Below are 26527 nucleotides of genomic sequence, written 5' to 3'. Positions count from 1 at the left end.
CCCCTTTCCCAGTCATTGGATTGATAAGGTTGCAGGTTCTATTCCTGTGTCAAAGGGGGTTGGACTAGATGATCACCGGGGGACCCTTCCAACTCTACAATTCTAAAATTCCATGATGTGTGTGCTTGGACAAGGATATGGAGCAGCCACCACCAGCATCGAGCCCCTGAAAGGCTGGCCAAGGCAGCCGCCAAGCAAAATAAATAAAATAAAATAAATTAGGCACCCCAGAGTCATTGAAACCGTGGGTCACTCAGAGCTTCAAAAGTTGGAATTTCCTGTGTTAAATTATGCTAAATTATTACTGCGAAGAACTGCGTGGAGCCACCAAATCTTAATCCTGAGACCTACCGGCAAGACCTTTCCACCGTGAGGGGGGAAATAAATAAATGGTGACCTCCCCACCGTCTCCCTTGAATTCCAGGGTGGAAAACGCAAGCGCCATCTATATCTGTCCCCCCGTGATAGACAAACTTAATTAACCTTTGCTATTCTGTTCCAACCTACTGTTTAAGACAAAAGCGTTGACCCACAAACAATATGTTACCATCAGAATCTCAACTGCCGTGACATCAAGAGATATGGCCCTATCAGCACTATTGGAAAATAAACAGCCTAGATTAGCTTCCCCAAGAAATATGGATTATATTCATGTCACACTTGAGCTGTCAGAAACATTAGGTTACTTTTAGCATAAATCTGTATTGTGAAGGCTATAGCTTATAACTACAATGTAGGATTACGCTGTTGGCATGGCAAACCCAGAGCATTTTTAGATTCGCAACAGAATCCTGCAATAGCTGAATTTCTTATATAGCTCAGTTTCTTAAATTTGGACAGGCCTTTTTTTTCCTAGACTGGTCAAGGGTGGTTAAAAAGCAAAATCTGTTTCGCATTCAAATGACAAATTAGCGTTCAAGCACTCTCTGTTGTCCCCTTTATTCACACAAAAGCACACTTCATAAAAATAAAAATTACATGCAAGCCCTTTCAGGACATGGGCCAGGTTCATATTTTGGAGGGAACCATGGTTAACAACTAACCCTGGGTGAGGAGATTCTTCCAACTTCACTCCTCCCCCCGGAAAGAGCACAGCAGCAAGCCACGATCCTTGGCTTTGCACCGTGTCCAAACCAGGGTTCACCAGTTTGTTGTTGTTGTGTCGTTTAGTTGTGTCTGACGCTTCGTGACCACATGGACCAGAGCACGCCAGGCACTCCTGTCTTCCACTGCCTCCCGCAGTTTGGTCAAACTCATGCTGGTAGCTTCAAGAACACTGTCCAACCATCGCATCCTCTGTCGTCCCCTTCTCCTTGTGCCCTCCATCTTTCCCAGCATTAAGGTCTTTTCCAGGGAGTCTTCTCTTCTCATGAGGTGGCCAAAGTATTGGAGCTTCAGCTTCAGGATCTGTCCTTCCAGTGAGCACTCAGGGCTGATTTCCTTAAGAATGGATCGGTTTGATCTTCTTGCAGACGACTCTGGCGTTGCGGCGCTCATCTCACCTCATTTACTGGCCGAGGGAGCTGGTGTACAGTTTCCGGGTCATGTGGCCAGCATGACTAAGCCGCTTCTGGCGAACCAGAGCAGCGCACGGAAATGCCGTTTACCTTCCCGCCGGAGCGGTACCTATTTATCTACTTGCACTTTGACATGCTTTTGAACTGCTAGGTTGGCAGGAGCAGGGACCGAGCAACGGGAGCTCATCCCGTTTCAGGGATTCGAACTGCCGACCTTCTGATCGGCAAGCCCTAGGCTCTGTGGTTTAACCCACAGCGCCACCTGCGTCCCATAAGTCACCGTCTAGATTTCCACAAATCTGGTAAAGAGGTCTCCAGAGGAGCCCCATGAAATGGAGATGCCCCCTTTGGTCACGCAAATATCCCTTTCCACTCATTGCAGCCCTCGTTGTGGACAGACATTTTTGGAGACTCCCGTTGGAGGACTCTAAGGAGGGCAGAGGTGAGGAGGGCAGCATTTTCTTCACTGGGGAGGCAACTACTTTCAGAGACCACACTCCAAAGCGCTTAAAAGGATGCCGGTGGTGTTTTTTTAAAAATCCTTCACACACAAGTTGTTTAGGTCAACAAGCTCAACACCTCTTGTAATTAACAATGTAATATATCTCTCGGTACAGCCAATTAATTTTTCATTTTCGCTTTCCGTGGCAGTTGTTTTGCATTTTCTCCCTAATCACTGCCGCAGGAAGGAAATAGAGCTACCCGAAAGGGAACATGATGATTTATATTTGTGTTGGTTTTTTTTATCATGTTACATTTAAAACATAAAGCTTCAGAGTCTTAATTCATAGCCATCTAGTAATCCGAGGTTTAATGTCACAACCTTTTGGACTCCCTTTTCTTTGCCCGCTGTCCTTGGCTAGAAGAGAAACTTATTAAAGCTTCCACAATAATAAAGGTCATCTGCAGGGGAGACCTGACAGTTGAACCTCAAGGATAAAACTTTCAGCAGAAGGGTCCAGAATTCCCATTTAGCTTGCTTAAAGGATTCCTGACTGCAGAAAGGGTGAAGATCCACATCACACATTGAAAGCATATGGTGTGAGTCCCCCTTTAAGGATTCTGGGAACTGTAGTTTGTTGTGGGTGCTGGGAAATGTAGCTCTGTGCTTTAAATATGTGTTGAATGTGTTTTAAAGGTGCGTGTTTTCTCTAAGGCTGCATACCCTGCAGAGGTTATCCCGCAACACCTATTTCTGACAGCAGCTGAATGGACAAAAAGCATTGGAAAGAGATGTATTTCTAAGCCTACCACTTGGTTTTTGGAAAACTGGGCAACTAACCCAGGGGTCAGCAAACTTTTTCAGCAGAGGGCTGGTCCACTGTCCCTCAGACCTTGTGGGGGGCCGGACTATATTTTTTGGGGGGGGGAATGAATGAATTCCTATGCCCCACAAATAACCCAGAGATGCATTTTAAATAAAAGCACACATTCTACTCATGTAAAAACATGCTGATTCCTGGACCGTCCGCGGGCCAGATTGAGAAGGCGATTGGGCCAGATCCGGCCCCCGGGCCTTAGGTTGCCTACCCCTGTAACCACAGGAAAAGTTAGTAGACCATAAGCCAAGAAGAAAGAAAACAAAACTTTCCCTACAATCAGAGCGACTGCTCATTGCCTTTGGTGAAAGGCGTTTGACAAGTTACCAAGCCCAATAAATATTATATCACGGCTGACTTAATACTTTGACATAATGTGACTCTTTAAAAAACAACAAATTATCTCCTATCTCCCTGTCTCTCTGCTACTTACTTATTTATAGGTTTGAGTTAGATGCACATTATCTATTTTATATTGTAACAAATATGGTAGATATTTATAGGCCACTTTGTAGTAATTGCTTATGTGTGAATCCTCTTCCCTGAGCATATGGGGCATGCTGCGTTTTCTTTAAATGACACCTTGAACAAATCTTAAAAAAACAACAAATAGCAAATGGACCCTGAGATACAAAGTCACCCTGGATGCTTATCAGAGAGATCTGAAATCGTATAAACCGAGGGTTGCCAACCCAGCACCCATGGGTGCTATGACACCCATGCAGACCTTTACCGACACCCCTGGGTGAAAGGCTCTATATTTTGAGCTTTCGTTTTTCTAAAAATGTACGGCTCTTGTCCTCCTAGAAAGAAAGTTATGAAGCAAAATGTGCAGGCACCCTTCTGAGCAGTTGGTGCAAAATGAGAGGTGCCAGCCTGGCTGCTCTCTGCCAGTGTTTTTAGCCAATCTGAAACCAGAGCCATGATTTGACAGGAGAGTTATTTGGAATCCTAAAAAGCTGTTGTTTCTGACCCCTTTAACATACTTTTCCTGATTCTGTCTTATTTTTTAGCAACCCCTAGAACTGCCTGCTGGACCATAAAGAAGGCTGATCGCCGAAGAATTGATGCTTTTGAATTATGGTGCTGGAGGAGACTCTTGAGAGTCGCATGGATTGCAAGAAGATCAAACCTCTCCATTCTGAAGGAAATCAGCCCTGAATGCTCATTGGAAGGACAGATCCTGAAGCTGAGGCTCCAATACTTTGGCCACCTCATGAGAAGAGAAGACTCCCTGGAAAAGACCCTGATGTTGGGAAAGATGGAGGGCACAAGGAGAAGGGGATGACAGAGGATGAGATAGTTGGACAGTGTTCTCGAAGCTACCAGCATGAGTTTGACCAAACTGTGGGAGGCAGTGGAAGACAGGAGGGCCTGGCGTGCTCTGGTCCATGCGGTCACGAAGAGTCGGACACGACTAAACGGCTAAACAACAACAACAACAACAGAACTGCCTGCAATTTCCGTTTTCTTCCCCTATAAGCCAGGATGCATATTTCTCTAAGTAAGCAATCCATACCATACCTGCCACTGGTTTCCTGACTGGCTTGACATATAGGTCGCTGGGAGGCTCCGGAGGCTGTTTTTAACAGGGGACCCCACCAGTGGGCCCCCCATATCCCCAGGAGTGGCTTCGCTGGCCACAGCCATCTGGTACTGGGAGTAGTTGTAGAGGTTGTTGTAGTAAGGATACAGGGAGGGCTGGTAGAAGCTGCTGTAGTAAGTGGAGTCCACGACCAAGTCGGAGGCGCTCTCCAGGTGACCTCTGCTGGCCAGGGAAGGAAGGTCCGGGATCAGCATCCGGCCCTCTGCAAAGAACAGGGCAGGGAGGGAAAGAGAGTCGTTAGGAAACAGCAGGAGCAGCTGGCAAAATACCACTTCTGATCTCTGAAGCACTTTTCAAATTTGCAGAGAGAAAGGCTTGGCAGGAGCAGATGGGAGGGAAAGACACTCAAAAGACAGGGCAGAACCAGAGGGATGCGATGAAACAGACCTGCTCCATGCACCTTCAGATGTCAAAGGAAGGAAGGAGGGAAGGAGGGAGGGAGGGAGGGAGGGAAGGAAGGGAGGAAGGAAGGAAGGAAGGAAGGAGGGAGGGAGGAAAGAAAGAAAGAAAGAAAGAAAGAAAGAAAGAAAGAAAGAGAAAGAAAGAAAGAAAGAAAAGGAGTGAGGGAAGGAAGGGGGGAAGGAAGGAAGGAAGGAAGGAAGGAAGGAAGGAAGGGTGAAGGGAGGGAGGGAGGGAGGGAGGGAAGAAGGAAAGAAAGAAGAGTGAGTGAAGGAAGGAAGGAAGGAAGGAAGGAAGGAAGGAAGGAAGGAAAGAGGAGGGAGGGAAGGAAGGAAGGAAGGAAGGAAGGAAGGAAGGAGGAAGAAGGGAGGGAAGGGAGGAAAGAAAGAGGAGGGAAGGAGGGAGGGAGGGAGGGAGGGAGGGAGGGAGGGAAGGAGGGAAGGAAGGAAGGAAGGAGGGAAGGAAGGAAGGAAGGAAGGTCTTCTCACACATTACAAACAGGGTCACTGGCAATCATTCTGCACTCCTCAGTATTTTTTATTATTGTTGCAGTCTTATCCTGCCTCCACCGCAAAGAGCTCAAGGCGGCGCACTTATGTGACATCCTATGCCCTTTTTAAATGTGTTGTGGGGGTGGTTATTGGGTTGTTTTTGTTTTTAGTTTGATTCAGTATTTTTTGTTTTCATATTGTGATTTTGTCTTGTGAACCACCCTGAGACCTGCAGTTATAAGGCGTTAAATAATAATAATAATAATAATAATAATAATAATAATAATAATAATAATTGCCCAGTTTTATCCTCACAACGCCTCTGGGAGGCAGGCCAGGCTGAGACACGGTGTCTGGCTCCTTGTCACTCAATGAGCATCATTGGTGAAAAACCCTGCTGCCATGCAATGGAATATAGTATCATTCTTCTACCCTAAAGGTTCTCAGTAAGAAATTTAGCTTTTTTATATATAGATGGGTTACATCCACCCGTTGATTTCAGCTGGATTTCCAAAGACTGGCACCATCTGATCCAAACAAGGAAATGCACTATGGGAAAACAACAAGTCTCACATATCAATCCTAGAAATCAGCACTTTGGGTGGACAGTTCATTTCCTTTGGTTTTATATGTTCAGGCACAGAAAACTAACCCCAATTAGTTAAGGAATCATGTAACACATAAAAACAGCAAGCAGCCTTAATATTAGTTCTGATTCAAGTTTACAAATACCGGTTCACATAAAACCTACCACCTAGGGCAAATTCACCTGAGGGGCTTCATGCAACTCAGATTGGATTTGATTTAAATCAAATCAATTTAAATCACAATTTAAATCATTAGTCAGTAAGACTTGATTTAATTTTTTATTTTTTTTACAGAAAGACTCATTCTTGCTGGTATAATCTTAATATTTACAACCAGACGAAGGTTTCATTTTTGGAATAATCAAATTTCAGAGTAGTTTTTACAGTTATATCAAAAAGTACTGATTTGGTTATACAGTGGTACCTCGGGTTAAGTACTTAATTCATTCCGGAGATATGTTCTTAACCTGAAACTGTTCTTAACCTGAAGCACCACTTTAGTTAATGGGGCCTCCTGCTGCTGCCATGCTGCCTGAGCACAATTTCTGTTCTCATCCTGAAGCAAAGTTCTTAACCCGAGGTACTATTTCTGGGCTAGCGGAGTCTGTAACCTAAAGCGTCTGTAACCTGAAGCGTCTGTAACCCAAGGTACCACTGTACTATTAGAAGTACATTGACAGGTAATTATGAAATTATGGTGAGGTTTAATAAGTTAACTTTATATTTGGACAACTTTTCTGCTGTATTTTATTGGAAGGAGAAAAATAATCAATAACATTATAGCATATGTATCCATATTTGTTAACTGATGTGGTTAAACGTGTATATATATATATATATGCAGGTTTTGGTGTCCTCGGGTGTCTTCCCGTGTAAAAGTTGGGGTGTCTAGGCGACGTTTCGACGAGGTCTCACTCGTCATCTTCAGGCTGGTGCTTTCGGCTTCTTGTTACTGGAACAGAGCAGGATCTCAGTGTTTGAGTTCCTATAAATACTGTTGAGGAGGTGTGGTGTATAGCCTCCAATGTTCTGGGCAGAGAGGAGGTTCCCAGGCTAGTGTGCCTTTTCTTCTTTTGTTCCTTAATTACTTGAGGGATATCTTGAGTGATTTCTTGAGTGATTTCCTGAATCCCACTTAGGTGGGTCATTAGGTGTGGATTAGTTGCTAAAGCCTTCGTGTCTTGAACTCTTGAACTTTGTGAAGAGTTTTTCTGAGAAGATGGCTGTACTGCACTTGGTTGTGCTCTGGCTTGGCTTCGTGTATAGGGGCGAGCTGTGGTTTAGGCTGAGTTTTAGCACACATGAAAAACTTAAAATATTCTTTCCTGATGAATAGCCTTTGGACTATAATGAAACTTAAATAAAAAACTATCTTTAGAAAGATTTTTCCTCCGAGAGTATTTTATTTTAAAAATCGGATTTAAAAAAAAAAAAAATCCAATTTAAATTTTTAAAATCCCATTTTAATTTTTTTTAAAATCGTTGATTTTTACCCACCCTGATGCAGCTGGGGAAATCTTGCAGGGAGCAAGACAAAGCTCTCTCCAAAACAATCCGTTCAGACCTCTGGCAAGAGGGACTTGCCCTTCCCCTAGGAGCCCACTGGGAAGGGAGAGAAAGGCGAGGAAAGGGAGTGGTCCCACCAAGTGCTAGAATACTACCACTGACGGATTACCTCCAAGGGATCATGACCTTCAACCAGCATTTGCCAGCCACCTTTTGCACCAGGCCATCAGCCGCTGGCAACCAAGAGAAGATGCCTGGGTACAAGGATGGGGCCTGATGTCTCCACTGTCTGGAAGCGCATGCCTTGGCATTCTTGGGTCTTGCCTGTTTTCACACACGAGCAACACATCCTGTAGAATTCGATTCGTGATATTTTATCTGCACAAGCAGAATGAATTTCAGGAACCAAAAAAGTCCTATGGAAAAATACGACTTTTGGTCGTATTGGTCCCAAAAATGGCAACTAGGCATTCATCACCTTGCCAACAAAGGTCCGTATAGTTCAAGCTATGGTTTTCCCAGTAGTGATGTATAGAAGTGAGAGCTGGACCATAAAGAAGGCTGATCGCCGAAGAATTGATGCTTTTGAATTATGGTGCTGGAGGGGACTCTTGAGAGTTCCATGGACTGCAAGAAGATCCAAGTGATCCATTCTGAAGGGAATCAGCCCTGAGTGCTCACTGGAAGGACAGATCCTGAAGGGGAGACTCCAAGACTTTGGCCATCTCATGAGAAGAGAAGACTCCCTGGCAAAAACCCTGATGTTGGGAAAGATGGAGGGCACAAGGAGAAGGGGACGACAGAGGACGAGATGGCTGGGCAGTGTTCTCGAAGCTACTAGCATGAGTTTGACTAAACTCGGAGGCAGTGGAAGACAGGAGTGCCTGGCGTGCTCTGGTCCATGGGGTCACAAAGAGTCGGACACGAGTAAACGACTAAACAACAACAACAACAATAATAATAATAATAAATTTTATTTATATCCCGCCCTCCCCAGCCGAAGCCGGGCTCAGGGCGGCTAACAACAATAAAACAGTACAAACAACACTCTAAAATCATTCATTATAAAATTAATTAATTCAAGCCACTGGCAACCATTGGGCCAGAGCTCTGCGAAGATTGCCAATGGAGGGAGTCAGGCTGTGCCCTGGCCAAAGGCCTGGTGGAACAGTTCTGTCTTGCAGGCCCTGCGGAAAGATGTCAAGTCCTGCAGGGCCCTGGTCTCTTGTGACAGAGTGTTCCACCAGATCGGAGCCACGGCCGAAAAAGCCCTGGCTCTAGTTGAGGCCAGCCTAACTTCTCTGTGGCCTGGGACCTTCAAGATGTTTTTATTTGAAGACCGTAAGTTTCTCTGTGGGGCATACCAGGAGAGGCGGTCCCGTAGGTACGAGGGTCCTAGGCCGTATAGGGCTTTAAAGGTTAAAACCAGCACCTTAAACCTGATCCTGTACTCCACCGGGAGCCAGTGCAGCTGGTATAGCACCGGGTGAATGTGATCTCGCAGTGAAGACCCCGTAAGGAGTCTCGCTGCGGCATTCTGCACCCGCTGGAGTTTCTGGGTCAGTCTCAAGGGCAGCCCCACGTAGAGCGAGTTACAATAATCCAGTCTGGAGGTGACTGTCGCGTGGATCACAGTGGCTAGGTCAGGGCGAGAGAGGTAAGGAGCCAACTGCTTAGCTTGGCGGAGATGGAAAAATGCCGCCTTTGTTGTAGCTGCAATCTGCGCCTCCATGGAAAGGGAGGTGTCGAAGATTACACCCAAACTCTTAACGGACGGTGCTGGCACTAATTGCGCCCCCGCAAGAGATGGGAGTTGCCCCCCCAATCCCATATCGTCCCGTCCCAGCCACAGGACCTCTGTCTTCGAAGGATTTAACTTCAACCGGCTCCCACGTAACCATCCAGCCACAACCCCGGTTTAAGGAGCCATTTGGCACCTAGCTTATATATTCCGAGTTCCTTACACTGCCTTCAAGAGAAGAAAGGTTTCCCGGTCCAGTTATAAATGAATCATATGAACATGTTCACTAAGGTGTTGGGATTAGATGCCATTTTCTATTTTTTTTAATATTGCACACCCCAGGTTGCTGGTTGTTGTTGCTTTGCAATTCTGTGTTGGGTTTGATCTCTTTTTGCATACGTTCAGGCATGACGTCACCAAACTCTAATATAATTTGATGAAAGCCCTTTGAGAAAACATGGAGGAGAGAGGAACTTCTTTTTGCTTCCTCTTTTGAGGCAAACTGCAGCACCATATTAGTAATGCATTAACTCCTAAAATGTCAATACTGCAATGTATTAAATATTTCAACAAAAATGCCACAGTTGAAATTAAAGGCCTTCTGCAATCAATAAACAAATCACTCCAGGCAACTTGTGGCTAATTCGCTTGCCATAAATCAAGATACTATATGCAGCGTGAGGACAGCATAGTATTTCAAGGCTAGCGCAGGGCTTGAAAAGTGCATAGCAAGGCAACATAAATTATGAGCAATCTAAATCTTCTTCCTTTCCAGAAAAAAGCTGGAGAACTCTCCGTTTGGGAAAGAAATAGACAATAGAGGGATAAATACAGAAATGCATAAATTACAACACAACAAACAGGCATTAAAAACTGTTGCTTCACAAAATAGTCAGGTTAAATACATGCGCTAGAGATCCCAGGCCCTGAGCTCTCAAGAGAAGCCGTTTTGGAGGGCCTGCCCATGAACTCAGACAGGGCCTTTTCTGTGGTGGTGCCTTGCCAGTGGAACTCCCTCCCACCAGGCTGCCAATACATGAAGGCTCATCTCTTCACACGGGGAGTTGGGGACATTAATTGCCGTTGCCGATTCGAAATGGGGTCTGTTTCCTGCTGTTGGCTTGGTATGGTTTTTAGCCCTGGTTTCAACATGTTTTTGAGCTTTATACTTTTTTATAGTTTTAATAATGATCCCGGGCAGCATAGAAATATACTGAATGGCTAACACATCTGAAAACAAACCAGTTCACAGATGTCACAGGTGGGGAGAAAACCGTAAAAGAGATTAAAGCTTCTGAGATCAGAGGGAAGCTTTAAGTTTCATTTGTTCATTTAATGCATTTATATGTAGCTTTAAAATTCAGGGTTCTGGGCGATGAAATTTGCACAGAAATAGAAGGGAGATCTTTGGTCAGGCATAGGCAAACTCAGCCCTCCAGATGTTTTGGGACTACAACTCCCATCTTCCCTGACCACTGGTCCTGTTAGCTAAGGATGATGGGAGTTGTAGTCCCAAAACATCTGGAGGGCCGAGTTTGCCTATGCCTGTCTTTGGTGTTGTTGATTGTATCAATAAAGTAAAATGATAATAATCAAGATTTCAGCTGTCGGGGGAAGAACACTGTGACTCAGTTCTCCCTGTTTTAACATCCTTAGGCAGAACATTTGCTACCTTCCCCACTGCATTCCTATATGTGAAAATCAGCTGTCTCTTTCATTCCAGATCAATGCCTCATTATTGATCCTCCATGTTCTACAAAAGCCTTTCGGCCATACGGCATATTAACTTACGGCAGTGAGCAATAATTCGTTTCAGGGAAGAGTGTGTATTCCTAGAGAAAGTCTAGCTGTGGGGTCAGCTATAAAATAAGCAAACCAGTGGAGAAGTTTCCAGCAACTGTCATTCAGAACCACCCTGCCTCTCACTCAGCCGACGGGTTACAAATCAACCCCAAAACAGGAATTTGAGGGAATGAAGGGGAGGTGTTTGCAATTAGTGCCAAAGATCCAAAACGAACTCAAAACACGTAGCGCAATAATGTGAGGAAATAGTTAACTCACGGGCCGTTAACTCACGGGCTCTTGTGAGCATCGTCTGGAGTCAAAATAGTTGTGGCCAGGGCAACAAAGGAGATGCTGGAGACCTTAATAATCCCTAAATAGGTTATCAAGTTCTGAGGGCGATGGTGTTTTTTCTCAATGTCCCACATGGATCGTGGCTCTGTGTGCTATGGGCAACAAACACCACTATTGCCTCATTGTTGTTTAGTCGTGTCCGACTCTTCGTGACCCCATGGGCCAGAGCACGTCAGGCACTCCTGTCTTCCACTGCCTCCTGCAGTTTGGTCAGACTCATGCTGGTAGCTTTGAGAACACTGTCCAACCATCTCATCCTCTGTCGTCCCCTTCTCCTTGTGTCCTCCATCTTTCCCGGGTCTTTTCCAGGGAGTCTTCTCTTCTCATGAGGTGGCCAAAGTACTGGAGCCTCAGCTTCCGGATCTGTCCTTCCAGTGAGCACTCAGGGCTGATTTCCTTCAGAATGGAGAGGTTTGATCTTCTTGCAGTCCATGGGACTCTCGAGAGTCTCCTTCAGCACCATAATCCAAAAGCATCAATTGTTTGGCGATCAGCCTTCTTTATGGTCCAGCTCTCACTTCCATACATCGTTACTGGGAAAACCATAGCTTGAACTATACGGACCTTTGTTGGCAAGGTGATGTCTGTGCTTTTTAAGATGCTGTCTAGGTTTGTCATTGCATTGCCTCGTTACGACTTGACAATCCTTGGACTTTACGATATGAATACATACAGAAGATATGATATGTTGCCATCAGGAACTGCACATTTTGATATGATGATTAAAATTACAGTTTTATTACATATCACATTATGTTGCTTTACAGCTAGTTATGTGTGTGTTGTCGTGTGTGCTATGGAGCATGGAGTTCATGCGAGTTTGTGGAGCATGTTTGTGTGAAATCCCTAAATCAGATTAATCAACCAAATGGTGTGGCTTCTCTGAATGACCTAGCTGGCTAGCCACCACTGCAAACACGAGGAGACAGGGAGGAGATAGGACACCCATCTTGAAACACCTCATGGAAGATGGAGCAAGCTTGTTTTCTCCTGCTCTGGGAGGTAGGACTCGAACCCATGGCTTCAAGCTACAAGGAAGGAGATTCCAGATAAACATCAGGAAGAGCTTTCTGAGGGTGATAACTGTCCGACAGTAGAACAGATTCCCTCGGGAGGTGGTGGACCCTCCTCCCTTGGAGGTTTTCAAGCAGACGTTGGACAGCCATCTATCATGGATGCTTCAGCTGAGGTTCATGAATTGCAGCGGGTTGGACTAGATGACCCTGGGGTCCCTTTCAACTCTTCAATTCTATGCTAAGCTGGACAGGGGCACTGAGTGTCTGCGCCTGCCGGTCTCCTGTTCTGGACATGGCAATGTTAAGGCACTGTTTGCATGGGAATTCACAGAACCCCAGATCTGAGATGGAAGCCTTTGAATTCAGAATTGCCAACACTAAGACTGTTTGGTAAAGTTGCAAAAAAAGAAAGAAAAAAAGCCGCAATCTGACTGAGTACCAAGACGACTGTTCTTGACTCAACCATTTCCCAGCATTCTCTCTCTCCCCCCCCCCCCGCTTTGAAGCATCCTCCCTCCCTCCATAACAGACCTGCCTGTACTTCGGGCTGCAGTAACCGGCTGCCGCTGAGGTCAGACAAGAGCCTTGAATTGAGGCTGCTGTGAAACAACTCCCTAAAGTCATAATCAGAAACCGGGGGAACAATGTGTGTTTCTCCCACCAGACCTATCATGACAGAGCAATTCTTGTTGCTGAGCCCCTCGCTGCCAGCATTTTCCGGAGGCAAAATCAAGGCTGCGTTTCCGAACGGCAGCATGGGGAGAAGGGGGGGGGGGCAGAAGCCTGGCGTTCTACTTGTGTCTCCCCACCACCACCTATAAGCCCTTCCTTTAAATAAAACAAAATAAAACCAATTCTCCTTGCAACTTGTGCTGTTTCAGTGCCGAACTTGTAGCTTACCATAAAGTTAATGTACTACGCAATATTCATTCCAGACAAGGCTGGGTGTGCGTGTGTGTGTGTTTTTTCCACCCCCAAAAAGAGCCATTATCTGTAATTACCCATTACCAGGCATAATTATTTCTCCTGGGCTGCTCTACAACCCCCAGGATTTGATGCAGTTACAGCTCACTGCATTATGTTATCAAGGAAGCTTTTTTGACCTTTAAGAGCTCTACTCTCCCTACATACAAAAGTGGGCAGTAAATTGTTTAAGCGTGTGATTTATCCTGGGGGCCCCACTCGGGTGTGCTGCATTGCTCAGGAGTCAGAAATGTTACTTGTACCCACTGCCAAATGTTCGGGGCAGGACAAGACACCTTCCAGAATTGTTCGCGTCGAACATCCGCATTTGTGCTACTGGTCCAATGTGTGTTTTCGTCACACCTCAAGCTAAAGGTCAGGGACTTTTCAAATGTTTAAATTGCACACAGAATGACACATGGGCAACGGCGCACGGGGCAAAGAATCCAAGTATCTCTCCCACCCGCAAAACACTTGGCAGTCCAGCTAGCAAGTCAGCTGCAAGGCAATCAAAATATATTTTCCCTGCCAAGCTCAACTCAGGCTGGGCTGCACCTTAACATTATCCACTCCAGACACGTCCCACGTTAAAAATCTGCAATTCTGCAAGCGCATGCAGAAGAAGATATTCCTTGTTCAATCTTAGTAGCCTAATATGAATACATGGTGTTGCCGTAAGACAAAAATTCCATTAGTGGAGAAATAAAATAGAATCAATGTTCACTATCCCGTAGGCAGCAAAGCAAGAGGCTGCTGGTTTTATATAGTGTCTTGGCTTACGGTATATACGCATGGAATATATACCGGGATGCAGGTGGCGCTGGGGTCTAAACCACTGAGCCTCTTGGGCCTGCCGATCAGAAGGTTGGCGGTTTGAATCCCTGTGACGGGGTGAGCTCCCGTTGGTCTGTCCCAGCCCCTGCCAACCTAGGAGTTCAAAAGCACACCAGTGCAAGCAGATAAATAGGTACTGCAGCGGCGGGAAGGTAATCGGCGTTTCTGTGCACTCTGGTTTCCATCACGATGTCCCGTTGGGACAGAAGCGTTTTAGTCCTGCTGGCCACATGACCTGGAAAGTTGTCTGTGGACAAATGCCGGCTCCTTTAAAGTAAAGGTAAAGGGACCCCTGATCGTTAGGTCCAGGCATTGGATCTATTTTTATCAATTAGTTGTATAATCTTACATTTCTAGAAATGAAGACTTTTCCATAGGAAAATATAGCAGAGGAGAATTCTTCCTTCCACATCACTGGTAACCTGGGCGTTGTAAGAATCACACTCAAGCCCTGTAGGTGCTCTGATGGCCACAGACAGCTTCCGGAGCAACCATGTTCTATATTAACATTGGGCATTTAAAGGGCACGTGGTTCTAGTCCTCATGGAACTTGGTTGCCCCAGATATAAGGTAAAGGGACCCCTGACCATTAGGTCCAGTCGTGACCGACTCTGGGGTTGCGGCGCTCATCTCGCTTTACTGGCCAAAGGAGCTGGCATACAGCTTCCGGGTCATGTGGCCAGCATGACTAAGCTGCTTCTGGCAAACCAGAGCAGTGCACGGAAACACCGTTTACCTTCCCGCCGGAGTGGTACCCATTTATCTACTTGTACTTCATGCTTTTGAAATGCTAGGTTGGCAGGAGCAGGGACCGAGCAACGGGAGCTCATTGCGGGGATTCGAACTGCTGACCTTCTGATTGGCAAGCCCTAGGCTCTGTGGTTTAGACCACAGTGCCACCCGCGTCCCTCCAGGGATCCTTTACCTTTTCCTTATATGGAATAAAACGGCATGACACTCCTTCCTGGGCCAGGTCCCTATTTAAAAAGGCACTTTTGCACTTGCTAGTTCTTGCTCCATCATGGTCTCTTCTCTCCACGACCAACCTGGTCACCGTCCAACAAAGCAAAGCAACCAATGACAACTTCCTTTGAAACTCCAAAGAAAATATGTGATATTCAGGCCATAGCAGTGCTGTTTCTGTGACTATTATCAGGTACCCATGCAAGGCCTATTGGCAAGAGAGAAGAGAGCCGTCTGTGGGCGGACACTGGCTTTATCTAGAAAGACGTCAATGGCTTCAGCTCAAGTGTTTCTCAAGGTTTATCCCTTCTGCCGGGAACAACGCTCAGTTGTGTTTTAAATAGAGTGGGAAAACGAAGAGCCTTTCCCCCACGCCCATCAGCGATAAGTTGGCACCTCCGCCGACTGCAGTCACCGTCTCCAGGAATGAGCTGCTTCCCATTATATCATTGCTTCTACTAATTATATCAAGGTGTCAGAGTTCTCCCATTAGGGATCGCCGTACAACGTTAATTACTGAGCAATTAGGCACCGCAGATTAGCATCAAACGCATCCATTCTGAAGGAAATCAGCCCTGAGTGCTCACTGGAAGGACAGATCCTGAAGCTGAGGCTCCAATACTTTGGCCACCTCATGAGAAGAGAAGACTCCCTGGAAAAGACCCTGATGTTGGGAAAGATGGCGGGCACAAGGAGAAGGGGACGACAGAGGAAGAGATGGTTGGACAGTGTTCTCGAAGCTACAAACATGAATCTGACCAAACTGCGGGTGGCAGTGGAAGACAGGAGTGCCTGGCGTGCTCTGGTCCATGGGGTCACGAAGAGTCGGACACGACTTAACGACTAAACAACAACAACAGATTAGCACACCCCCCCGGCACATCAGGGAATTTAAAAACAGTTTCCACATGGCTTTCATAAACCCAATAAAGTAAACCTGGTGTCATTGCTATCTTGGGTTGATGGAAAGTGGGTAGTCCTGTCTGTATGTCAAACTTGGTCCACATGGGGTGGGGAAGATTGGGCACACTGGACAGACCCGGTTCTCCCTAAATCTCCCCACAATGGTTCCAATGAAAATCTAGGGCTGGGGAAAAGAGGTATGCATGAAACCAGAAGGGTTTCCAAATCCAATATACGTCCATATTATTGGCAGCTGTTCTGCTCTACCTGCCTGGGAAGACAGGTGAACTAATACCAGTGTACTGAAAGAAGCAAAGACCACCAGTGTTGAAACAATGATTCTTCAACTTTGTTGGACTAGTCATGTTGTGCAGATGCCTGATTATCATCTTCCAAAGCGACTATTCCAAACTTAAAAATGGAAAGTGCAATGCTGGTGGTCAACAAAAGAGGTTTAAAGACACTCTCAAGGCAAATCTAAAAAAAATGTAGTATAAACACTGACAACTGGGAAACACTGGCCTGTGAGTGCTCCAATTGGAGAACAACCTTTACCAAAGGTGTCATGGGCTTTGAAGACACTCGAACTCAGGACGCAAGGGAGAAACGTGCTAAGAGGGAGGCATGCTTGGCAAATCCACACCGTGATCAACTCCCACCCGGAAACCAATGTCTCCACTGTGGAAGGACGTGTGGATCCAGAATTGGCCTCCACAGTCACTTACGGACTCATTGTTAAAACCGTGTTTATGGAAGACAATCTTTCTCGGCTACGAGTGATCACCAAAGAAGAAGCAGCCTGAAATAGGAAAGGGTACTTTTCAACCTAGTTCTGCCATTGCTGCAGCAACAGAAAATCCTTGATGTTTGGCCCATGCAATGCCAAAACTAAACGTTATGCCTTGTTCCGTCATCTGCCGGCAAGAAGTACCAGTGTGGCCTTCTCCTTTCTAGCCAGTTTCCCACTCAAAATCAAAACCTGTCCCAAAAGTAAAACATATGGGGACTAGCGTGTGTTACACAATGTGCTACATGGTGGGGAAGATAAATGATAGAGCCGCACGTAAACTGAACCCTAAGGGTGTTGTTGTCATCAAGTAGACTACGAGTGCAAGACCATTTGGATATTCTGGAAATTAAGATTTGTAAGGTAAGGCAGCAGAAAAGCCCAGCAATAATGCCTCTTACAATCCCAAAGCCAAAAAAACAACAGCAACCAAAAAACCTTCAGGGGGAGAAACAAAACCAGCTTGGTTACAATCAGAATGGAACAAATTTCATTAAGGGAATATCAAAGGCAATATTGAGAGGGGAGTATGAGCTGTTCAAGTATCTGCAAGCGAAGGCCTTGGAGAAAATACGACTAGGATAAAATCATTATAGCTCACACTAAAAATAAACTAAGGGAGGTGGCAACTGATAGGAACTCACAAGAGGCCACTTCATTAGGAGCAACATGATGAAAGAAGCCCAGGTGGTTTCTAAAAAGCAGAAAATGGCAAGGCAGGGAACATCCCGCTCAAAGCTGAAATAAAGCAGACGGGGGCAATGGGTGAGCTTTGCAGCTCAGAGCCGCTGATGAGAAAAAGCAAAAACTGATGAGAGACCCAAGTAACAAATGCAAAGAATTTGCATATGGAAGTAACGCTAAAAACAAAAGATAGTTTAAAATGTGATCAGCAATCAAACTTACGCTCTATCCTAGAAATACATTTATCTCTCTATGCTTTCCCTTTGCTCAGAATTAATCACAACCAATTTAAAACAGAATCCGCTTTCTTCCTTTTTTGCAAAGCGGTGCCGGGTGATATGGGCGCAGTAAAAACAATAAATTATTATTATAAATTATTATTATATGGCCGATCCTGGCACTCTGAGAACGGTGCCAATGATTGAGTGAGGCAACATTCACTACTAATCAGCTCAATGTAATCAATTAAAAAATTCTCAGGCCCAATTAAAATATTGGGCACTATTAACGGCTACTAGCTCTTACTCCTCGTAGTTACCTCGTCTGTTCTACAAAACAGTGTGTAGAGGGCCGAAACTAAACTTTCCAACAACTGGTGAAAAACCTTTTCTTTGTTCTTGTTGCCTTTTTCGCTTCTCTGGCATGCTTACTCAGAAGTGAGCCCCTCTATGTTCAATGGGAAAATGTGCACAGACTCCAGCCCAAAGAGGCCAAGTAAGGGATTGCCTTTAGCTCTGCAAAGCACTCCAGGGCTTTCCATACTTGGGTCTCCAGCTGCTTCTGAACTACTCCCATCATCCCTAGCTAGTAGGACCAGTGGTCAGGGATTATGGGAACTGTAGTCCAAAAAAAAAAATATTTAGCTTGAGAACCAGGTTTGGAAAGCCCTGCACTTGCTTCTCACACCCAAGTATTGCTGAAAAGGGATTGCGTTTGGACGTTACAATCGCAAAAACCTCCAGCTAGCTTTGGCATCGTCAGTGGATGTGTGCGCATCATGCAATTACAGTGCGTCTTTCTCTTCAAGGAATCCGTAGAGATAGCACTCCCAGGACTCTGTGTGGAGGAGGGAATGTGCTTCAGACATGTGGCATGTGCAAAGTGCCCCACAGCCCTAAGGTCATTCCAAGTCTTCCCCATTGCAAAGTATTGCTTACAAATGCAGAACATTTGGAACAAATAGTATAAACGCCATCTCCAACTCCTTGAAAGATTCCATCAACGGGTTCTCCGAATTTTTTTGCACATCGCTTGGGAAGACAGGCAAGCTAATGTCAGTGTACTGGATGAAGCAAAGATCACCAGTGTCGAAGCAATGATTCTTCAACATCAACTTCGTTGGACTGGTCATGTTATTCAGATGCCTGATGATCGTCTTCCAAAGCAACTACCGTACTCTATTCCGAACTTAAAAATGGAAAGCGCAATGCTGGTGGTCAACAAAAGAGGTTTAAAGACACTCTCAAGGCAAATCTAAAAAAAAGTAGTATAAACACTGACAGCTGGGAAACACTGGCCTGCAAGTGCTCCAGTTGGAGAACAGCCTTTACCAAAGGTGTCATGGACTTTGAAGACACTCGAACTCAAGACGCAAGGGAGAAACGTGCTAAGAAGAAGGCATGCTTGGCAAATCCACACCGCAATCAACTCCCGCCCAGAAACCAATGTCCCCCACTGTGTGGTTCCAGAATTGGCCTCCACAGTCAAGTACGGACTCATGGTTAAAACCATGTTTATAGAAGACAATCTCACTGGGCTACGAGGGATCGCCAAAGAAGAACCATAAAGGATGCAACCACAGCATCTCTTACTAGTGGCCATCTAGCCTTGAGTATCTCCATCATCTTCATAGGCAGTCTGCTCCACTGGAAGAACAGCTCATACCATTAAGTTGGTTCCCACCCCAATGTTAAGATGAAATTTGCTTCCCTGCTCATTCTTCCCCCTGCAGCAACACATAACATGCCTGCTCCATCTTCTCTGACAACCCTTAATGTATATAAGTTTGCTATCGTCTACAACTTCTCTTCTCCAGAGCAAGCACCCACAGCTCCTGCTTTTCTTCCAGACCCTCCGACAATCCATTCACCCTCATTCAGACGCAGCCCAGGTTGGTCTATTGCACAGCAAAGTTGAATATGGCTAATCAGCTACCTTCGGCCGGGGTGGTAAGCAGAAATATATAACCTCTGCAAGTCTAAAGAGTTGGCTTCAGCACCACCCCAGGCAATTATCTTAAATCCCTCCAGCAATGATGCTTGAAGAACTTCCTTTCCCCCATGCAGGCCATTCAACTGCCTAATTGCATTTCCAGTTAGGAAAGGAAGTGTCTTTTAATTAAATTATTTTCCTTGTACTTTTAGGTTTTTTTTCAGTTTCAAGCCACTGCTCTTTGTTATTGCCTCAAACACTGTAAATAATCCCTCCCCCTCTTCCCTATTATTACCTCTCAAATATTTATAGACTGTTATATCAACCCGCAGTCTCTTTTTCTACAAGCCGTACATCATTTTTGTCACCCGTCTCTTGATCTGCTCAGATTTATCTATGCCCACCTTTCATAATAAGATATTAAAAAAAAACAGCAACCCAGGGCTGGATTCCAAAGTAGGATTTCAAGAAAACTGGAGAGAAACTGGGCGAGACTCAATCTGTTTTTGTTATTTATTTTGTACAAACTGTACACTGGACGAACTGTACGGTGGCTTTAAGGCTCAGGTCTAGCAGACTCCATTTCTTCTCCTTAGCCAGGAACTCTGGAATCGGTGTTTTCAAGGAGCTGATTAAAAGACCGAGGGACGGGACAACACGTACCACTTCCGAACATCCACAGAGGACCACATGTTCAGAGTCAATGTGGCAAGAAAGAAAAGGGCTGAGAAACAAGTCTTCTCAATGACATCTTAATAATCACGTTAAAAGTCTGATTTTCAACCCACTAATTCCCCATGTGCATATCTGGGGCAAGGGATGAGGGTGGCGCTGTGGGTTAAACCACAGAGCCTAGGACTTGCCGATCAGAAGGTCAGCGGTTCGAATCCCCGCGACGGGGAGAGCTCCCATTGCTCAGTCCCTGCTCCTGCCAACCTAGCAGTTCGAAAGCACGTCAAAGTGCAAGTAGATAAATGGGTACTGTTCCGGTGGGAAGGTAAACGGCTTTTCCGTGCGCTGCTCTGGTTCGCCAGAAGTGGCTTAGTCATGCTGCCCACATGACCCGGAAGCTGCATGCCGGCTTCCTCGGCCAATAAAGCGAGATGAGCGCCGCAACCCCAGAGTCGGTCACGACTGCACCTAATGGTCAGGGGTCCCTTTACCTTATATCTGTGGCAACCAAGTTCCATGAGGACTAGAACCACGTGCCCTTTAAATGTCCAATGTTAATATAGAACATGGTTGCTCCGGAAGCTGTCTGTGGCCATCGGAGCACCTACAGGGCTTGAGTGTGATTCTTACAATGCCCAGGTTATGGGGAAGGAAGAATTCTCCTCTGCTATATTTTCCTATGGAAAAGTCTTCGTTTCTAGAAATGTAAGACTATACAACTAATTGATAAAAATAGATCCAATTAATGAAATTATATATTCAAACGAATCAAAAAAGCGTACTTGGAAATGAAGACTTGGGATGTGTTTGAAAGTATAAACCTTTCACATGTGATTTATCAATTCTTTGTAGGCCACGAGAGAATCCAGAATTGGCCTCCACAGTCACTTACGGACTTTGCTGTTAAAACCATGTTCATGGAAGACAATCTTACTCGGCTACGAGGGATCGCCAAAGAAGAAGACCATTAATTCCCCGCCACCCACACGCTTCGTCTCCATCAAGTACAGTCATACCTCGGGTTACAGACGCTTTGGGTTGCATGATTTTGGGTTGCGCACCCCGCTGAACCCCAAAGTAGTGGAACGGGTTACTTCCGGGTTTTGGCACTTGCGCAGAAGTGCCAAATCGCGCTTTGTGCATGCACAGAAGTGCCAAATCGCAACCTGTGCGTGCGCAGACGTGGCACTGCGGGTTGCGAACATGCTTCCCGCACAGATCACGTTCGCAACCTGAGTGTCCACTGTATCTCAGTTCAACTACTTTTGCTCTTAAAAAAGGACCCACATGCTCACTTCTTCCAGGTGACAGATTAATGCCACACGTCGAATATGACCCTCAGGTCCAGCAGACTATCCCACTGCAAAAATGCTTGGTTCAAATTTTCCTCTAGCATTAGAAGAAGAGTTTGGATTTGATATCCCGCCTTTCACTCCCTTTAAGGAGTCTCAAAGCGGCTCACATTCTCCTTTCCCTTCCTCCCCTACAACAAACACTCTGTGAGGTGAGTGGGGCTGAGAGACTTCAGAGAAGTGTGACTAGCCCAAGGTCACCCAGCAGCTGCAAGTGGAGGAGCGGAGACGCGAACCCGGTTCACCAGATTACAAGACTACCGCTCTTAACCACTACACCACACAAGACTACCGCTCTTAACCACTACACCACACAAGACTACCACTCTTAACCACTACACCACACTAGCATTAGCTAGGAAAGTGGGTTAGAGGCTTCCACGGGCATCCCATCCCCATCATTCAACACAGATATTAATCCATACCTGTTTAAACTGATTTACCCTGAATTCCTGCAAGTGGTGGCCCTTATTTTGGCGCTTGACCATCATAAACTGCCCACATGTTGAGGCTGCAATTCCAAGCACAATTGCTTGGGAGCACGTTTCTGGAGAACAGGGATGCACAATCCCAGAGCGTTTCCCCCCGACCTAAAGTTCAGGCCCTACTGCAGCTTTTTCCTATTCTTCCCCCCAACTCAGGCAAACTCCTTTTAAAATAACCAGCGTTACCATGACTACAATGAGGTATGTGCATGCTGGCAAGGCACCACGGCTTCCCGGCCTGCTTTTTTATTTTTTTATTTTCCTGAAGAACTGCATGTCACCAGAGCCTAGAAAAATTGTCTCTGGCCTCTCAATGCGCTGTAATATTTCTGACCTGCCAATAAAATGGATACAGTGAGAAAAAGACTTTTTTTCCCGGTACCTTGTATGATTTGTGTGGCTCCTTCACATCCTATTCCTCTCCCTGTAAACTATGTTCGGTGTGATGAAGTTTGCAAGAAAAACTGCTAGACCTCAGGGCGGCAAGGAAGTGGGGGGGGGGGGGCAGGGATCCCGACAAGGTGAAATTGAAGCCGCTGCTACTCTGGAAATGTCAGAAAGGAATTCTGACCCCCGTGGAAATCAACAGACCTACTGAGCAAGAATTGCAGGTGCTCATATTTGTTCGGCGGCAGTGAATAATTCGATGCTGACAGTCCCCTTCCCATCAAATCCCACAATATTCTCAGGCTGCCTAAAGCACCATAGCTGTCAACGTTTCCCTTTTTTTAAGGGAAATTCCCTTATTCCGAATAGGATTCCTCCCAAGAAAAGGGAAAAGTTGACAGCTATGCTACCGCATTTCTCCGGAAGCAAGGCTCCCTTGAACCCAGCGGAGCCCACTTCCGAGGAAAAAAACACATATTTGAGCTGCACACCTGTAAAAAGGCACCTGCCTGAAGCATAATGTGCAGCTGCCCCCCAATATCTGTGTAGCAACAGTAGAGAGCACGACACGGACCTTGCAGTCCCCGTAAGCCTCCTGAACCCTTTTTGACCAGATGGCACATTCCGCAATTTGGCTAACATCGCTGAGGGTTCCAGGCACAAAATGGCTGCCTGGGAACATGCCACAACACGGACGGCACGGTGCAGCACAAAATCAAAGCGAGGAGTGCTGCCCCGTGTGTGTCCCCCCCCCCCCCCACTTCATACTTGCTGTGGGAAATCAACTATGTCCTGGTGGTCCGGATGGTGGAGAACACACCGTATTTATCCCCTTCCCCCAAAACAACGTTGTTTCTGTCTAATAACAACCGGGAGCATTCTCCTGCGGGAGAAATATACGAGGTGGGCATGCCACACTCTCTCACAAACTGCACAAACACACTGCAGATGACTTCGTTTGGATACAGGATGCAGCGCATAAGCAGAGCACATGCTGCACATGAAGAAAGATCCTAGATTCCTGGCATCTCTTCTTAAAAAATGGTCAGCTAGCAGGAAAAGATCTCTCTCTGCTGGGAACACGGAGAGCAGCTGCCGGCCAGAGTCTGTAATACCAGTGCCGGATTTATGTATAAGCTAAACAAGCTCTAGCTTAGGGCCCCACTCTCTTGGGGGGCCCAACAAATTTAAAGAAAAAACTGGGTGTACATTTCCAAAATATAAGATAAAAAAACCAAATAAAATAAAACCTACATACAGCAACCATGTTTTGTGTTGTGTAGGCTCCTGTTATATAAGTCATGGGCCCCGACTGCTTGCCTGCTCCCTCAAATATCACTGGATTGTCCTTTCTATATATATAGGGTGCCTACATTCTGCATGGACTGGTTGCACAGCAACATGTGCAAATGGCTTGAGATACCTATTAAAGGTAAAGGTAAAGGACCCCTGACCGTTAGGTCCAGTCGTGGCCGACTCTGGGGTTGTGGCACTCATCTCACTTTACTGGCTGAGGGAGCCGATGTTTGTTCGCAGTTTTTCCGGGTCATGTGGCCAGGATGACTAATCCGCTTCTGGCGAACCAGAGCAGCGCACAGAAACACCGTTTACCTTCCCGCTGGAGCCGTACCTTTGATGTGCTTTCGAACTGCTAGGTTGGCAGGAGCTGGGACCGAGCAACGGGAGCTCATCCCATCGAGGGGATTTGAACCACCGACCTTCCAATTGGCAAGCCCAAGAGGCTCTGTGGTTTACACCACAGCGCCACTCGCATCCCTCAGATGCGATCCAGAAATTACCATATTGCATGTATTCATCACAAAAAACCGTGACGATTTGTTCTTGACACAGGACAGCTGGACATAGAAAGGGCCCCATCACCTTCAGGAGCTTAGGGCCTCCCTCATCAAACCTAAATCCGGCCATGGGTAGATGGACAAATGATCTCACCTGGTGTGAGGCAGCACATGGTTATGCTCCTGAATGAAAGGCTAAAGGGATAAAAATGGCAATGGCTTCCTATTTGGCTTGGGAGAGCCTCTAAATACTGCCATCTTACGGGGTGAGGGCCGGGTCCTTTGGCATCGCGTTTACCTGTGGACGAGGTTGGCACCGCGGAAGCTGACGTGGTGGGCAGTGGTGGGCTGGCACTCTCCAACAAGAGGCAGGAAGGGCCCCCACTGGCGTTGTTCTCTTTCTTCACGTACATTTCCGTGGCGCTGGGCAATGGGATAGGGTGGCTGATGCCCAGCTCCTCTTCCTGAGCTTGCTGCCTTCGCAGGGCAACCTGGGAAAGAGATGTGGGAATGTTCAGGGATGCAGGAGAGGATATATTGTCTGATAAGAGCCTTTCCAACTTGTGTTAACAAGTTCACAATTTAGCAGAGTAACATTCCCCTTTTTAAACTTGCAGCAGATGCGTTTGCTCAGGCTCGCTAAAGCCTCTATAATAACTGTTCTGGTATTTTCCCCTTATTCCCTCATAAAAGATAAGACACGATACAGTCTTCTATGAAAGTATAAAAAGAGTTTACTCACATTCTGTTCACAATCGGATCCCAGAAGGCAGACTTAGCTTAGAAAAGTAACATACACCTGGAAACTATCTCATAAGGAGACAGTCCCTTTGTTCTCTCTTGGCTGGAAGCATCTTTGGCTAAGCAGATGTTGCTTCTTCAATGCATGTAGTCGAAAAGAGAGAGATGGTTGCCCTGCCCTGTGTTTTTGTCGTTACCTGCACAGGTGAGGCCACGCCCACCTCTAGTCACATGCAGAGGAAGTCTGTCACAGCCCAGAAGGAAACAGGAAGTTTACCTGCTGGCTGGACAAACATTCCTCCCCATGTGTAAACATGTTCACTCTAGGAATGTTGTACTTGACTGCTCTTGTGTTTCACATCCCACAAGAGAAGGGGCAAAACAGTGTTTCCTCTCCAGATTGAAAGAACGACGGCGGCAGCAACTTTGATGGGAAATGCCAGAGCAGAACCGGAACGGCATTTTAAGCAGTTTGCATGCACCAGCACAAAACGAGGCTGGGGGAAGGGCTGCAGCAGGAACAAACACACCTAATAATAATAATATTTTTTTATTTATACCCCTCCCATCTGGCTGAGTTTTCCCAGCCGCTCTGGGCAGCTCCCAATCAAGTATTAAGAACAATATAGCGTTAAATATTAAAAGCTTCCCTGAACAGGGCTGCCTTCAGATGTCTTTTAAAGATAGAATAGCTACTTATTTCCTTCACATTTGAAGGGAGGGTGTTCCACAGGGTGGGCGCCACTACTGAGAAGGCCCTCTGTCTGGTTCCCTGTAACCTCACTTCTCGCAATGAGGGAACCGCCAGAAGGCCCTCGGCGCTGGACCTTTCCTCATTAATGATATTTGTCTGCATGCGTGCAGAAAGTTGCATATAAAACTGGAAGTTCAAATAGGGAAGGTTATATATATATATATAATGTTTTTGTATATGTTGGAAGCTGCCCAGAGGAGCTGGGGCAACCCAGTCAGACGAGCAGGGTACAAATAAAATCTCCATCGTCAGGACTCAGGACTCCTGACCAAAGACAACAAAGAAAAGATTTCCTTTGCTTCAGTGAATTCTGGATTGCACCTGGAATTATGGCAAATTCAGGCCCGGGTGTGTGGAGAGACTCAAATTCACTCCAATAAAAGGTGAAAACTACTATTGAAATCCAGAGTTCTCTGATTCTGCTCAGATATCTGCGTGGTTTCTCTAGAAGAAAAGGAACGGCTGCAGGGAAAAAATAACTGTAGAGGTTTCTTGAATAAAGGACCTAACCCAGTAGGGGGCTTGCTTTAGGACTGAGGTTAAAAAGTTATATTACTAAATAACGTGATTTGATGATTTTTAATCTCTCTCAGGATCATTTTACATATAATTTTTTTTGTCCTCTTTGTAAACTGATTTGAGGGTTTTTTTGGTGTGTGTGTTTTACAATCAAGCGGTGTTTCCTCTGTAATGCTTGAAAGAAATGGCATGGGTGATTTTGGAGCAGAGCAGAATTA

At 45.9% G+C, this 26527-nt stretch overlaps 1 protein-coding gene across 1 annotated transcript in view; it reads right to left on the bottom strand.

Annotated features, from left to right (window-relative positions):
* DMRT1 (doublesex and mab-3 related transcription factor 1) overlaps positions 1-26527 on the bottom strand; it is a 62596-nt gene that overhangs the window by 33322 nt on the left and 2747 nt on the right. The window contains exons 2-3 of the mRNA XM_083420454.1: positions 24594-24786; positions 4361-4644 (exon numbers count right to left, since the gene is read on the bottom strand). Coding sequence (XP_083276580.1) covers positions 4361-4644; positions 24594-24786 — 477 coding nt within the window. The remainder of the gene's footprint in view (positions 1-4360; positions 4645-24593; positions 24787-26527) is intronic.

This window comes from Podarcis tiliguerta (assembly GCF_965153285.1).
Source record: "Podarcis tiliguerta genome assembly, chromosome: 17".
NCBI classification, from domain to species: Eukaryota; Metazoa; Chordata; class Lepidosauria; order Squamata; family Lacertidae; genus Podarcis; species Podarcis tiliguerta.
The sequence above is the reverse complement of the archived record's forward strand: the minus strand, read 5'-3'. Positions and strand labels throughout refer to the sequence as shown.